The sequence below is a fragment of the Haemaphysalis longicornis genome, unplaced genomic scaffold (assembly GCF_048455015.1).
Source record: "Haemaphysalis longicornis isolate Haplotype H1 unplaced genomic scaffold, Haemaphysalis longicornis Haplotype H1 scaffold_10, whole genome shotgun sequence".
Taxonomy (NCBI): Eukaryota; Metazoa; Arthropoda; class Arachnida; order Ixodida; family Ixodidae; genus Haemaphysalis; species Haemaphysalis longicornis.
The window spans coordinates 124,940,187-124,953,619 of record NW_027526204.1 but is presented as its reverse complement, the minus strand read 5'-3'; the positions used below and the strand labels follow the sequence as shown (position 1 = coordinate 124,953,619).

The window sequence follows — 13,433 nt, the reverse complement described above, 5'->3', positions numbered from 1 at the left end:
TTTAGAGGGCGTGCACAAGCATCTTTCTTCCCATTCTTGCACTAAGGCAATACAGCTATCCCGCGTGCAAAGTTTTTATTTCAAGATTTCTCACAGAAAGAAATTAAAGCTTATAAATGTTTTTTTTTTAATATTAGGCATTCAGTCTTATCGCAAAGTCTTTCTTTGTTCACGAGAGCGTTACAGAGAGCAATATAAAGTTTTTATTTTAAGAAATTCGGTATTTTTTAGATTTTTAAAACTCAACACAAGTGTGTCTTTCGAAATTGCGCTTTCCAGGGGGCGTATCGCGGACAGCTTTGGCAACAAGATTCAGCATTGAACGTGGCAGTGTGATACACGCCATGTTGAATGCTGTTCTTCGTTTTTACGGTCACGGGTAGCTTTTGTTCCACAAACGTTTACATAAGATTCGCAAGCTTCCTGTGTGTAACACCTTCTACGGTTGATGTAGCGTTGTTTCCCGAGCCGATTAATATGTCAAATGTATTGCGCCACATTGTGAAATATGCCGACAAGGTTAGGCGCATGCTTACACGCCACTGTATCATGTTTAGTCACATTCCACGCATTTTCGCGTCCTTTTTCAAGTCCTGTGTTTGCGCTGTTTTCCAGACTGTTCAATATAGTCGTGTTTCAGCGCATGTTGGTGAAACCTACTGGGGAATCTCACCTTAACAAATGTGAAAGTTTCGGTCGAAAGAGCTGAATCATTTTCCGTTACGGACGTGGCTGTCTACAGTAGTAAAAGCTATTTCTTGCGGCCGCCCAATTCCATAAGGGCGATTTCCCGTACAAGCAGGGTGAACTTCCCAAGTGTTGTAGCCCAACATAAAGGCCGAGCGCCAGGCCGGGAAGTCGCCTGTACCAATTTTACCGCTAAGTACCCGGCGCCACTAAGGCACACGAATGCGCCCGGTGACTTCCACAGCAACGGTAGATGCTCAACTCGGTAATCGCCTGTGGCAGGATATGCCGCCAGAGTCTTTAACCCCCGGCAATGCGGCAACGCGACATAACGGCCGGGGATCCCGCCAGATGCACAGGGGTCAGGGGCCCCTTGCAAGGGCAGAGGCAGCTTTCCAGGCGTGGATTCCCCTTCCAAGCGACCGCACTCGACCAGGGACGCCTGTACCCATTAAAGCAACCGGTGGGTGCCCGGCGGTAGGCTGATTTGAACCCGGCACCTCCCGCATACGAGGCGAGTGCAGTACCTCGGAGCCATCGCAACGGTTTGTGATTTGGTCAGTCAACCCAATAAAATCGAAATCCGTGTTGGTTGCGTGGCTCAATCGGTAGTGCGCCCGGCACTTGCCGTTCCGCCCGCGGCGTCATGGGTTCGAATCCGGGCGCCGGAAACTGTTGTTTCTTTTATAGTGTAGTGGCCTGGCTGCGGACTAGGCCGAACGCCGCGTGACATTGTGAGTTACTAAAATGCTATGCATTTAAAAAATGGCTGTGGCAAAACTTAGTTATGCCTCGGTGTGCATAGTGAGAGGTGCGGTTAATGTTATTGTTTAGCTCGGTTCTCTGTACGGTTGCGACGCTTCTCGAGGCGTGCGGCTCGCTCTTCCTCCGTCTCCTCGGCTCGCTGTCTCCTCGTGGTTTCGTTCCGACGATGAAGCCTTAGGAAGAATCCCACCGAGCCGCCCCTTGCATATAGTACACGATTTTTCTATTTTTGAATTTCTGTACTATGTTTATTTTTATTCTTAATTTTATTTTTCAATTTTTAATTTTATTTTGATTCTTGTGAACTTTTTTTCTGTTTTATTTTTTTGGCGCGGCGAGCGGCGCTGCCAGCTGCGGCGGCTAGGGAATCGCTAGGTTCCCTAGCCGCCGCAGCTTCCCTAGAAACCGCTGTCAGTTACAGAACCGAGGTGCGGCCACCGGTCCCAGCGAAACGGCGAGAATACAGCCATTCAAGCTGTCGCTACAAAAAGGGCACTCATGGAAATTTCACTCATGGAAATTGCGAACCAACTAGCTCGTCTCTCAATTTTGCTTCAAAAAGGGCACGCCATCCGGCCTAATAGGACATTGTTTCTGTGAATAGCTTTTGGTGTGTTCTTCCGGTTAGTCACCCAGTGGCCTCATTGTCACTTAAAAGGGCCATGAAGACAAAATATAGGTTTGTTTTATGAGAAAACACTGCTTTAGTCGGATAACGATAATACCATTTCATCGCAACCTTTAAACAAATCTCACGAGCCCCTTTTTAGGCGATTTCTCGATAACGAAACAGAATATTGCTTGTGCGACCAGCGGCCGCCGACCTAAGAACCTGAAAAGAAAGACGATTGGGTGATTTATACTGGGGCCTCTTGATTTGATTGATCGTAGGGATTAACGCGCCGACGCAACGCAGGCGATGAGGCGCCCCGTAGTGGGGGGCTCCGAGTTAATTTTGACCACCTGGGGATCTTTAACGTGCCCTGAAATCTCGAACACACGGGCGTTTTTGCTTTTCGCCTCCATCAAAAAAGCGGCCGCCGCGGCCGGGAATCGAACCCGCGACCTCGCGCTCAGCAGGACAACGCCTTAGGCACTGAGCCACCACGGCGGGTGTGGAGCCTCTTGTTCCATCGTATCAATTCAACGCTAGCATACAGCTAACACACTCATACAACAACTAGATTTTTTAAAGGTGATCTATATTACGTCACTATAGTACGAAATTTGCACATTTTCAATATCTTTAGCGTGTTTTTAACTAAGAAACGTCCTTCGGGAATTCAACAGAACTGGGCGAGTTTCCAAAGGCCAGCTCTTTGAAACTGGACAAAATAGCATTTGGTCTTCTAGACCCTCTTGCCGAGCCCCAGTGAGCCTGAAAGTGGCGGTTTTGTGCATCGGGGAACATGGCCGCAGCTTTCATCAGTCAGCAGTGTACTCGCCAGGGAGGTGGAGCTGTCGACGCAGTTCTCGTCCGCCCACTCGGGGTCGCAGAAAGTCCAGGGCAGGACCGACTTGAAGGAGTACCAGAGGAAGTTCAGCGAGTAGGAGAGCAGTAGGTTGTAGTAGAGGGCGATCACGAAGCACGTGTAAACCATGGCCCAGCCCACGCCTTGAAAGAGAACGTAAAGAGCGCGGCTCAGGCCAAGAGTAGCTCAAAGGTCAATCTCTCAATTTCAAAGTTCCCATTCTCTAACAAGATCGAGGTGAGGCACTGTTGCTGATGCATCAACGACACTAACAGCGCTTGTCAAACGACAAGGACGAACACGAAATAAGCTGCAACTAGCTCTCGTAGTGTCTTCTCTCATTTTCTTCCTTGTCCTCTGTTAAGCGCTTTTAACCTCATTTTATGTTGTCTAGTTACTCGATGCGAGAAAATTCCGGAGGAAAAAAAAGGAAAGAGATGATAGCCTCTTGAGCCCCACAACTTCGCTCAAAAGGCACTAAGGTTGTTAGCTGTCATTTGTATTTGTGATATGGGTAGGGGATGGAGGAAGTCTCTAAAGAAGAAAAGATGTTACAGCTGTTGAGAGAGACAGGCTCGAATAGGTTTGAGGTGCTGGAAAGTATGCTTATTAAAGACGATGGTTTTTCTTGGGCTACTCAAACGCACGAATTTCTGTCTGTCTGTATGTCTGTGTGTCTGTGACCCGATTCAGCCAACCCGCCAAAGCAAAACGAATGCTGCGCAATAGTCTTATACACTCACAGCGAAATCTGAACGTCCAAGTCCGGTGTCGGTGTTCATACTTGTCAACATTGTTGAACAAGAACAAGACATTACGCGAATATAAGGCAGAAAATCAATACATAAGTGATATTTGCAGTGTTCCTTTGTTAAAGAATTCATGGATGCTTGGTTTTTGCGATAGAATATGAAATGCTACACCAACTGCAGAAACCATCGCCTGCTGTTGCCCGCGCTACTGTAGGTCCTGGCGGCATTTCAGAAATCAAATGGCAACAGCAACGAACGTTTCCACTAGATAGGTCCCACGTTCCGCTTGGAACGTTCGTGGAGTAGGGCAATGTAGATCTATAAATGTTGTAGTAGGGTGCCTCAATTCTCACGCGTCTCCGCCGTACGTCAGCGCTGGCTTCGAGACACCTGACTTGGAGTAGTGGAACGCCGTAAATTTAAATTGACTTGAGCAAACCTCTAGCGTGTTACCTTGGGATAAGCGAGACGGGAGAGGAACAGCATGAGAGGTGAGCGGGAAAAAGAAGGGAGGCTTTACTTGGCAGGGGCGCCAGTCGACTATCGTCTTTCGGCGACATTTGCAACGAAAGGAGCGAATACGCGGCCATTTTTTTCTAGTCGCAGGTTCCCCATTTAGAGACTCAGTTTTTGCGTGCCTGCCACTGATGCTTTTTCATTTTCCATCTCTTCGGTTTTGCCACCTCGATTACTTGCAGTGCGAATCTATAGAACTCTGACTTGCACGTGCACAGAATGCGCACAGGAAAAAAAGTTATTAAGGTTCCTCTCGAAAATTCAGAAAAAGGAGGGAGGTCTGAAACAAGCACAATTTTAGCAAAGAAATGTGTTGGCATAGAGTAAACAAGCTCAGGGAACATGGAGTGTGCGACTATTTGGTCCTGCAAAACCAAGTATGTTAGAATGACTCGTATGAAAAACATACCACTTTTTGCTTCCCTCTTCCCTTGCATAGCAAATTTACTCAGTTCTACCGCTATTAATCACCGCACTTATTTACCGCTAATTTTTCTACCGCTAATAGTATTAAATGGCATGTCATTTACTTGGCTAGTATATCCCCATTTCACCAGACCTGCGCGCAATGCTGCCTTTCTGTTGCTCCCAATGGGTTGATTGGCTTCATGACACTGGTATAAATATGCTTCTTGTTCTTGGCTGTCTGCAGTGGTTGCCAAATGTAGTTCCCAATTAAAATCGAGTTGGGCTAGTTGGTGGTGATACATTGTTCAGCAACCCCGTCGTGTTTATCAACTCTTGTTTCGTCCTGTTTCAAGCGCTACTTAACGATGTAGTTCCTCATTCCTATTACTATCGTCCTTACAAGGTGTGCAATGCCTTTCCAAATTCGTTACCTTTCACTGATAGCCTTTAAGATAAGCATCAACTGCCACTGCCCTGTAAACCTTCACGGGCACCCAATAAAATGCTTGGAAGCACCGTTTTTTTCCCGACGCCATTTTTTTTATCCGAAACACTGTTGTTGATTCCTCTGTCATAAAAATCGGTAAAACACGAAACTGAAATGAGCAGCGAAATGTGCAGCTAAGCATGATTTGAGGAGCGGTGGTTGTCTAGTGGGTGTGCTTGGCGAGCGACTTTCTGCTGCCGGGTGGCTTCGGCAAAGGTGTACTGCGTGATGGATATGACGTCAGTGAAATCTTGGTGTATACCGGCATAAAAAACACTTTCGCGTTAAAATATAAAACCCGAAAAGGAACAACTCTAAGTATACCGAACCCTTTGGTTCTAAAGGTTGCTTCCCCGCAAGAAGATCCTGTGTGCCGGGGTGCACCCTTTACAAACAGCGTGTTTCGTTGTACTGGCGTCATTTCCGTGACGGATATTACGTCTGTGAAGTGTTTGTGCATACCGGAATAAAACACTTTCCTGTTAAAAATGTTTCGGGGCTACTTCAACTGCCCATACTTCGTCTGTAATTTCCTAATCGAGGCTCCTTCAACTGCCCACACTTCCGTCGCTAATTCCCTAATCAAGTTCCATGCGTAATATTTCGGCGCCTCTAAATTTATTGCTGCACAAACTGACTGAAAGGAGGGCGATCGGTGAAAGCAATGCGCAGCTCGTGCGGTGCGGCCACTGGTGCTCACCCCTGGCCATGGGGACGCAGTCGAAGACTTGGGTGGCGCCGGCACTGCGGAACTGCCCCATGAGCATCTCCATGTAGAACATGGCGCGGCCCACCACCGTCATGATGATCAGGTAGGGCAACAGGAACGCCCCTGCGCAAGCACGAAGCGACCACTCCACCATTCATTTGGGATTTCAGAAAGGGAAGCCATGTAGCAGTACCTTAATGGGAAATTAAAACAGTCAGGACTCCACGCCCCTTAACCGACCAGGTGTGTCGAATTCACCGTCCTGAAAATGTCTTCAATTGGCATTAAGATGCAAAGTTAAGATAGTGCGGTTGCATACCGATACATGAAGCTGAATTTTCCTTCAATATTATTACAAGAAGGGGACCAGGAGGGTAGTGGCACCTAGCTATCTTCTTCTGAACCTCCGAAGGAACCCGCCTCGGTAGCTCAGTGGCTGAGGCGTTGCGCTGCTGAGCCCATTGCAAGGATGCGTGTTCGATCCCCGGCCGCGGCGGCCGCCTTTCCAATGGAGGCGAAAACCGAAACCGCCCGGGTGTTCGAGATTTCTTCACACGTTAGAGATCCCCAGGTGGTCAAAATTAATCCTGAGCCCTCCACTACGCCGGGCGTCATCGCCTGTGTAGCGTCGACGCGTTAAACCTCATAATCAAATCAATCAATCAATCAAACTCTGAAGAAAGAGCAGGCGTGGAGCTCGGTTCGGTGCTTCCATCGGCGACATGTGGACTCATCGCTTTAACCCATTGCTTCGCATTCCTTCTCCTGACGCCTCGTAACAGCATTTAGATATCAAGCACTTGCGACGTGTCGTCATAGAAGGTTTCACAGGGCTAAGCGCCTCTCCAAAGAATATTTTCTTGTTCTACATAGCCCACCTCCTGGTAGATACCAGAATGTTTTTGTTTTTTCATCGGGATGGCAGCTACAACGGCACGCTCATAAACCCTATGTGAAATAAGGCGCTCGATCAGGCGATCCCAGCCGGGTGCAGCAAACAGGGTGCGCAAAAAGCGCACATGCACCTTCCCCTTACGTGATGTCCCCCTTCCCGCTCTCACTCACCCTGTACGAGGGAAAAAGGGAGCCACAGACGTATCTGCGCATAAGTTGAAATATGCGTTTGAATTGTGCATATCTGAATCGAATACTCCCCTAACGAGGGCAAACTGAAAGACACGCGCGCACAGATAACGAACTCTTCCACCAGACCCCACCAAGACAAATAAAATAAGCTAGGGTGCTTAAAACAACGTTTGCTCACCACCGCCATTGCTGTAGGCAACGTACGGAAACCTCCAAATGTTTCCCAGTCCGATGGACATCCCTGTGCTGGCTAGCAGGAACTCCACATTGCTGGCCCACTTCTGGCGCGGAACCTCCATTCTGGAAGCAGACGAAAAAGAAGGTTCAGAACAGTGTGGTCGGTTATAGACTGCATGAGCTCACGAGAATCTTCCCACTTGACTTGCACTTGACAGCGTAGCTATTTCTGTAAGATCAAAAGAATTCACTGCCCTCCCACTCTCTGAAGGATGGCCAGCGAAGCTGTGCGTAGTCCAAAGAATACGTGAAGCACAAATACACGTAAACAGCTGACGCCTTTTAGTAGTTTATAATTCAACATAATTCCCGGCTAAATATCTTAATTAAACTTGAGAGGACTTTTCCAGGTGACAAACATGGCGCTGTTCGTTTACCTCCGGCGTGATAGACACCTTAGAGTAGCTCATAAATTTACAGTCTCGGACTCATCGCGGACTCGCCGAGAAGCAGTCCGGCATTCGATTTTCCCATGTATCCCTATGGCTTCAAAGAATCCTCGGACTACCCGCGGTGAGTTTGAGAGTGTTAATCGAATAGCCCCACTGTGTACCACACCAAACCAAACTTCTCAACCACGGAGGACAACGGGCGGGTCGCATGGGCCGCGAGACGTCGGCGTTTGAATCTCCCGTGAGTACAACCTCCATGCCGCCGGTGAGCGCATAAAGCCTGACTTCACGTGAGCGCCCTCCTCCACCTCCCTCCCCATGTGCATGCGTAAACGAGCAACCGGGGATGTGCGCACGTTTAGCTGTGAAGGACACCGGCCAAAATGTTGCTCCGGAAAAGCTTCAAATGGGGCGAGAAAAAATTGAAGCAAGCTCACACTAATGCGCAAGACTTGTGTAGCGAGGCTGTTCGCAACAGTAGCTTGTTTCCTCTTTTTCGCCTCACGACGCTGTTTAAGCCTCGCCGCTGTACGAGGGACCACCGCTGGATGTTCGCCTTCCTCTATCGCACGCGGTTCTGCGCCGTGCGTGGTGTTGTGGCCTTCCTTCGTGGCGCGCGCTTATCGCTGCAGCGGCGCTCTCCTCGCCTTCCTCCGCCACGTCCCGCGCACGGGTCTTTCCTTTTCCTCCTCTCCTATCTCTCCCCTGCCGCTTATCTCTCCCCGTTATAGGGCCGCTGCTCTGTGCCGGGCGCTTGGGGAAGGGGGTGTGGTTTGACCTCTAGCGCTCAAGGGCAAAACTGGACACCCCGCGGAAACAGCCTGAGGTAGCGTAGTGCAGCTTGCGCTACAAAACACCGGCCTGTGTGGCACACCACGACCCCTTCAAGAACGAAACACAAAACACTAGTTCTTGGGTGTGAGAAATTTCCGGCCTAAACCGATTTATCTACGCGCGCTCTATGTGGAAACCGAATAATATGCATGTTCGCTCTAAATAATCGTGTTACAAGGGGCTTTACACGCTGTAGAGAAACCTGGGCTGTGAGGTTGCTAACCTTATTTCATCCTTTCTCCATGCCCTCATCATCTCGTTCAACACCTCTCTCTAAAGCGAATCCCTAGCGCTACTCGTCATTATCACCCTCGTCACGCCAGTACAAGAAAGGGAAAATTAACGCGCGCGCCGCTTAATTCGGACCAGCGCTTTCTCGAAACATGAGACTCAACGCATCTTCCTTAGCTCACCCGCTCTCTCCTGTTGGCGGTGGGGAGAATGCGAGCATGCATTGCGGTTAGTAAACAGCCAGCGGCACCCAAAAGAACCTCCGGATGCTCGCGATGTTCTGCAAGAATTGTAATATAATGTTCCATCCGATAGTCTTGCTCTGCATGGATCGCTGCACGCCCGGTAACTTTATCTTTCGGCCCAGCTATTCACTAAAAAACAAACTAGCATCACCGACTTCTCCCCAATGCAAAGGCGCCCATAAAAGAATTGCAAATGTGCTGTTTTTGTCGTTGCTTCGATAACTAGTACATTTTTTTGGCTGCATCTAATCTCACAGCAGCCGGGAGAGCCACCTCCGGGAAATTCTCACGACAGTTTCCAAAAAAGTTGGCTCACCGAAAATTTGCTGAATAATATTACGTCCCAACGTAACCTAACATAACATAACCTCACCGAACCTAGCGTTACCTAACCAAACGCGTCATAACCTACTCAAATCCAGCCCAACTGCAACAAACCTAATCTAACCCAGCCCAACGACACAGAACACAACCTATATTAAACGTAATTCAACCCATTATAGAAGTCATGCGCGTCTATCTCTTGATTGGTAAAAACCAGAGTAAGAAAAGTATATTAACAAAATCACGATGACCGAAAAATACTGAAAGCTAAAAAAAACGTCGCAATGGTGGACTCGAACCTGGGCCTTCTGGTTTAAAACCAAGTACTACACCACACCGCTACACGGCCAGCTGCAAACACTGCTTTTTAGGGAATATTTATCCCATAGAATTTCCGCGTAGCGTGCTTGGCCAATGAGAGGCGACTGCCGTGAGAAATTTCTGACGGTAATTCTCACGGGTGCCGGGATAATATACACTAACCTTTTTATTTTGTAAAGATCCGAATGAACGAGCTTACCCGCGGCGGTGGCTTAGTGGCTAAGGCGTTGCGCTGTTGACCACGAGGTCGCGGGTTCGATTCCCGGCCGCGGCGACCGTTTTTCTGATGGAGGCGGAAAGCAAAAACGCCCGTGTGCACGAGATTTCGGCGCGCGTTAAAGATTTCTAGGTGGTCAAAATTAATCCAGAGCCCTCCACTACGGCACGACTCATCACCGGCGTTGCGTCGGCGCGTTAAACCCTACAATTAATCATAGACTGAGCGAGCTTTCACTGTATTACTAATTCACAACAGCTTGCCATAGAGCACTGGTGTTGGCACCGGCACGCGAATTCTTTATCAAATTGCGAGTTCCTTGAAGATAACGGCGAAGATATGTAAGTAACGGGTGCATTAGTTGAGACGTTGAGAATATCAGTGCGGAACACCAGCTAGATTAGCTAGGTGGGGGTGTAAATGCGTCCCGTGCCGGCGCATTTTTGATCGGGGATATCGCGGACACAAAGCTAGGCCATCAACAATCTTCCTGGTGTTTCTCTCAAGGGTTCACTCCAATCTGAAAGATGGTTCACTATTTGAGCGTCACGACGCTGACAGCCAGCTCACCTGGTAATTTAGTTGCGGGGATTATACGAGCGCTTCGAGAAATGCTGTGCAGAACACTCAACTGGGCGTGGCGCGTGAGTTCTTCTTCTTCCTAACCGCTTCGAGCCCCTGTGTTCAGAAGAGAAAGAAAAAGGCTTGGTCTCTTGTTTTCTTTTGTTAAAAGTTGAAATGACCAACTTTCTAAAGAAAAATGTACAACTTTTTTCCTTTAAAATAGTTTCTTTAAAATTGTTTGATAAGTCAACGTCGACGCCTTCTTCAGATTGTCCTCGCGATGAACGCTCAGGGAAAGTGCGCAAACCGGACCGCGGTTACAGGGCCCCTAAGTGTACTTTAATCAAGAGAACGGTCGAAAACTGTACGACTATTATAGGATTTTCCAGTGTGTTTCGAAGAACTCAAGTGCAGAGTAGAAGACCTGAATCTTACTTTTCAATTATCCGAATGCTCCTTACGCCCTTTTAAGTGCAACCGATTTTAAGGGCTCGCCTTGTCGTCGTAGCTCACTAACGGTCGATGCGACTGCCGGTATCAGGCAGCGCAGCGAGATACAGACCCAAGTAGAGCCTTCTGTACCGTCGTCAGGGGGTCACGCTGAGGCTTCGAAAACCACGCGGTTTAAATTGTCATATCCGTTCGAACATCGTGAACCGCTGGCCCTTGTTATACATTTCCCCGTTGTTTAACGCAAAAAAAAAAAAAAAAAAACTTCAGGCACATATCATGAAAAATCTGAATATATAGCCGGCAGCCCCCACGTTCATTTAGTTAGGAACGCTCGTTGGGTTGGTTTTTGCGATAGTAGGCGAAAAACGCAGACGCGCGAGAAAAAAATGGCGCGTTCGAAGTGCCGCAGAAAGTCTTCAGCCGCGTAAGAAAAAAATGGCGCGTTCCAAATGACGCAAAACGGATCCAGCATACGAAATTAAAGCAAGCACAAAAAGAACACCACTCCCGCTGGCGCAGTCTCAGGCAGGGGGTGGTGGTGGTGATTTTTTAACAAATGAGGGAAGAGAATAGGCCTGGGGATATTGTTGAACTCAACGGGGAGTTCACCCTCATACGACCCAGTCCAGGGAAGGGGATTGGGGCTTCAAAGGATAGGAAGAGAGAAGGGGGAAGAGAAGAGCGGTAGGAGAGTGGGAGATAGTCTATATCGCGTTCGTTTAGTCCATGACTCGATGGCCACAAACGCAGCGCTAGTGCTGTTGTAACCAGGAATTTGACTAGGTGCTAGAAGACCTCCCGTCGGATGGCGTCCGGTCCCGTGGGGAACAGGAAGTCTTCTAGCTTGTGGCTTGGGGCACCGAGTCGCTGGAGTTCGGCCCGGAGTTGCGCCCTTGCGGTGTCGTGCTGCGGGCAAGAGCACAGCAAGTGCTCTAGCGTCTCAGGCTCTGGGCAGTCGGCGCAGGTGGGGGATGCTCGGCGGCCTTGGTGGTGCAAGCGCGCTCCCACGTTGCAGCAATTGAGCCGCAGGCGAAGAAGGAGCGACCGGGCGTCTCTGCTAATGCGTCCGGGCAAGACCCGTGGGGCCTGGCCACTGACTACTCGGGAATCTGGATTCATGGCCTCCACCACTCGTGCCAGGATAGTCCTTGCAGGGTCAAATGACACCACATCCCGGGAGGCTGGAACCCCTGCCTGGCGAGCAGCACCTTTGGCCAAGGCGTCTGCAACCTCGTTGCCCGTGATGTTCACGTGCGATGTCAGCCAGTGAAGTCGCAGTGGACACCCCTGCGCTTCCACCGCATGAAGCTTGGCCGCCAGCGACCGCTCAACGTAGCCGCTAGAGCTGGCTAGCTGGTCGGCGGCACGCAGACGGAGGAGGGCAGACCGTGAGTCAGTCAGGATGATCCCCCCCCCCCCCCCCTACGGACCCCCGGCAATGAGGTGACAATGCGTAGAGCCTGCCCCGTGCCTGGGGGTGGTGGCTCCAGGCGTGGCCGCTGCGGCAACGCGATGTGGCTCTCGTACGTACTGAGCAGCATGCCCATCCGAGAGTTGGGCCGGCTGCGGTAGCGCTCAAGGAGTGCCACGCCGTCAGGTGTGCCCTGCAGGCGGTGGATGTGGTGGAGACCCACCTGCAGGGCCCGCATCTGGTGCGCAAGCACTGCGAAGGAGGGAAATTTGAAAAGCATTGGGTGGCAGCAACGAGCGGATAACGGCGCTGCAGCCCATTATGGCGAATCATTGCTCTGCACTTCCCACAGCTTTCACATTGAGTGAAACGGCTTTAATTTTTTCATAACCCATTCCCATATTTTCCCACACCACGATGTCTTGCCTTTTCTCATTAAACGCTATCAATCAATAAATCAATTTATTTGTTATTTGTCTAAATCAGTTATGAGAATTTATAATAAGTACATTTGCTACAGCCAGCTTCAGTAAAAAAACATACGTTTCTGCGCACGACTTGCCTCACACTTTTAAGCGATTTTTAAGCACCTGTCATGTAATGCGAAGGCAAGTTAACCGTTGGTCATTCAAGGTTACAGAGTGGATCCCTATAGAAGGCTAGCGTGGAAAGGGGGCGGCAGAAAGTTAGATGGGCAGAAGAGATGAAGAAGTTCGCGGGGATAAATTGGTCGCAGTTAGCACAGGACCGGGGCAATTTGATATTAATAGGAGAGGCCTTTGCCCTGCAGTGGGCGTAGATAGGCTGGTGATGATGATGATGGTGATTTATGCCAGCCCTGGTACCACCTCTTTGTGACGTCAGCGACCATAGTTAACACGAAGGCTCTTCAATATTATGGTTAGTTCTTGTTTTTGTGAGTGGTCTGCTGCATTATTACTTTACGGTAATACATTTTCATAAATGTCACAAAAACATTTTGCGGAAAAACTAAAACAACGACGGGTCTTTATCGCATAAACGGGGCAATTAAAGCTTCCTTTTTAAAACTGGTGCAGCTTGCACTAGTGGTGCAAGGCTGGAGAAACAGGAGGCTGTGAAAGGCTGTGGCTAGACCTACCTTCTCCCCACACTGACAGCGGGTCCTAGCAGAGAGGGAGCAACTGGGCCCCAGCAGTTCAAAGCCTATTTGGACGGCACTGGGAAGCAAAGACCAATAAAGTGCGCACAGTGTTTTATTGAGTAACAATCGTCGCCATCCCTTTCGTCGTCGTCTTCCGACGGCACAGCCGCGTATAGGGCAAACCCTCTTGCAGCGCGTC

The 13,433-nt window shown here is 49.3% G+C and overlaps 1 protein-coding gene across 1 annotated transcript in view; it reads right to left on the bottom strand.

The window, feature by feature from the left end:
* Positions 1–7,181, bottom strand: part of LOC144157949 (sodium- and chloride-dependent glycine transporter 1-like) — a 51,747-nt gene extending 44,566 nt beyond the window's left edge. The window contains exons 1-3 of the mRNA XM_077688659.1: positions 7,061–7,181; positions 5,788–5,919; positions 2,898–3,067 (exon numbers count right to left, since the gene is read on the bottom strand). Of these exons, the coding sequence (XP_077544785.1) occupies positions 2,898–3,067; positions 5,788–5,919; positions 7,061–7,181 (423 nt within the window). The remainder of the gene's footprint in view (positions 1–2,897; positions 3,068–5,787; positions 5,920–7,060) is intronic.
* Positions 7,182–13,433: the final 6,252 nt, after the last annotated feature.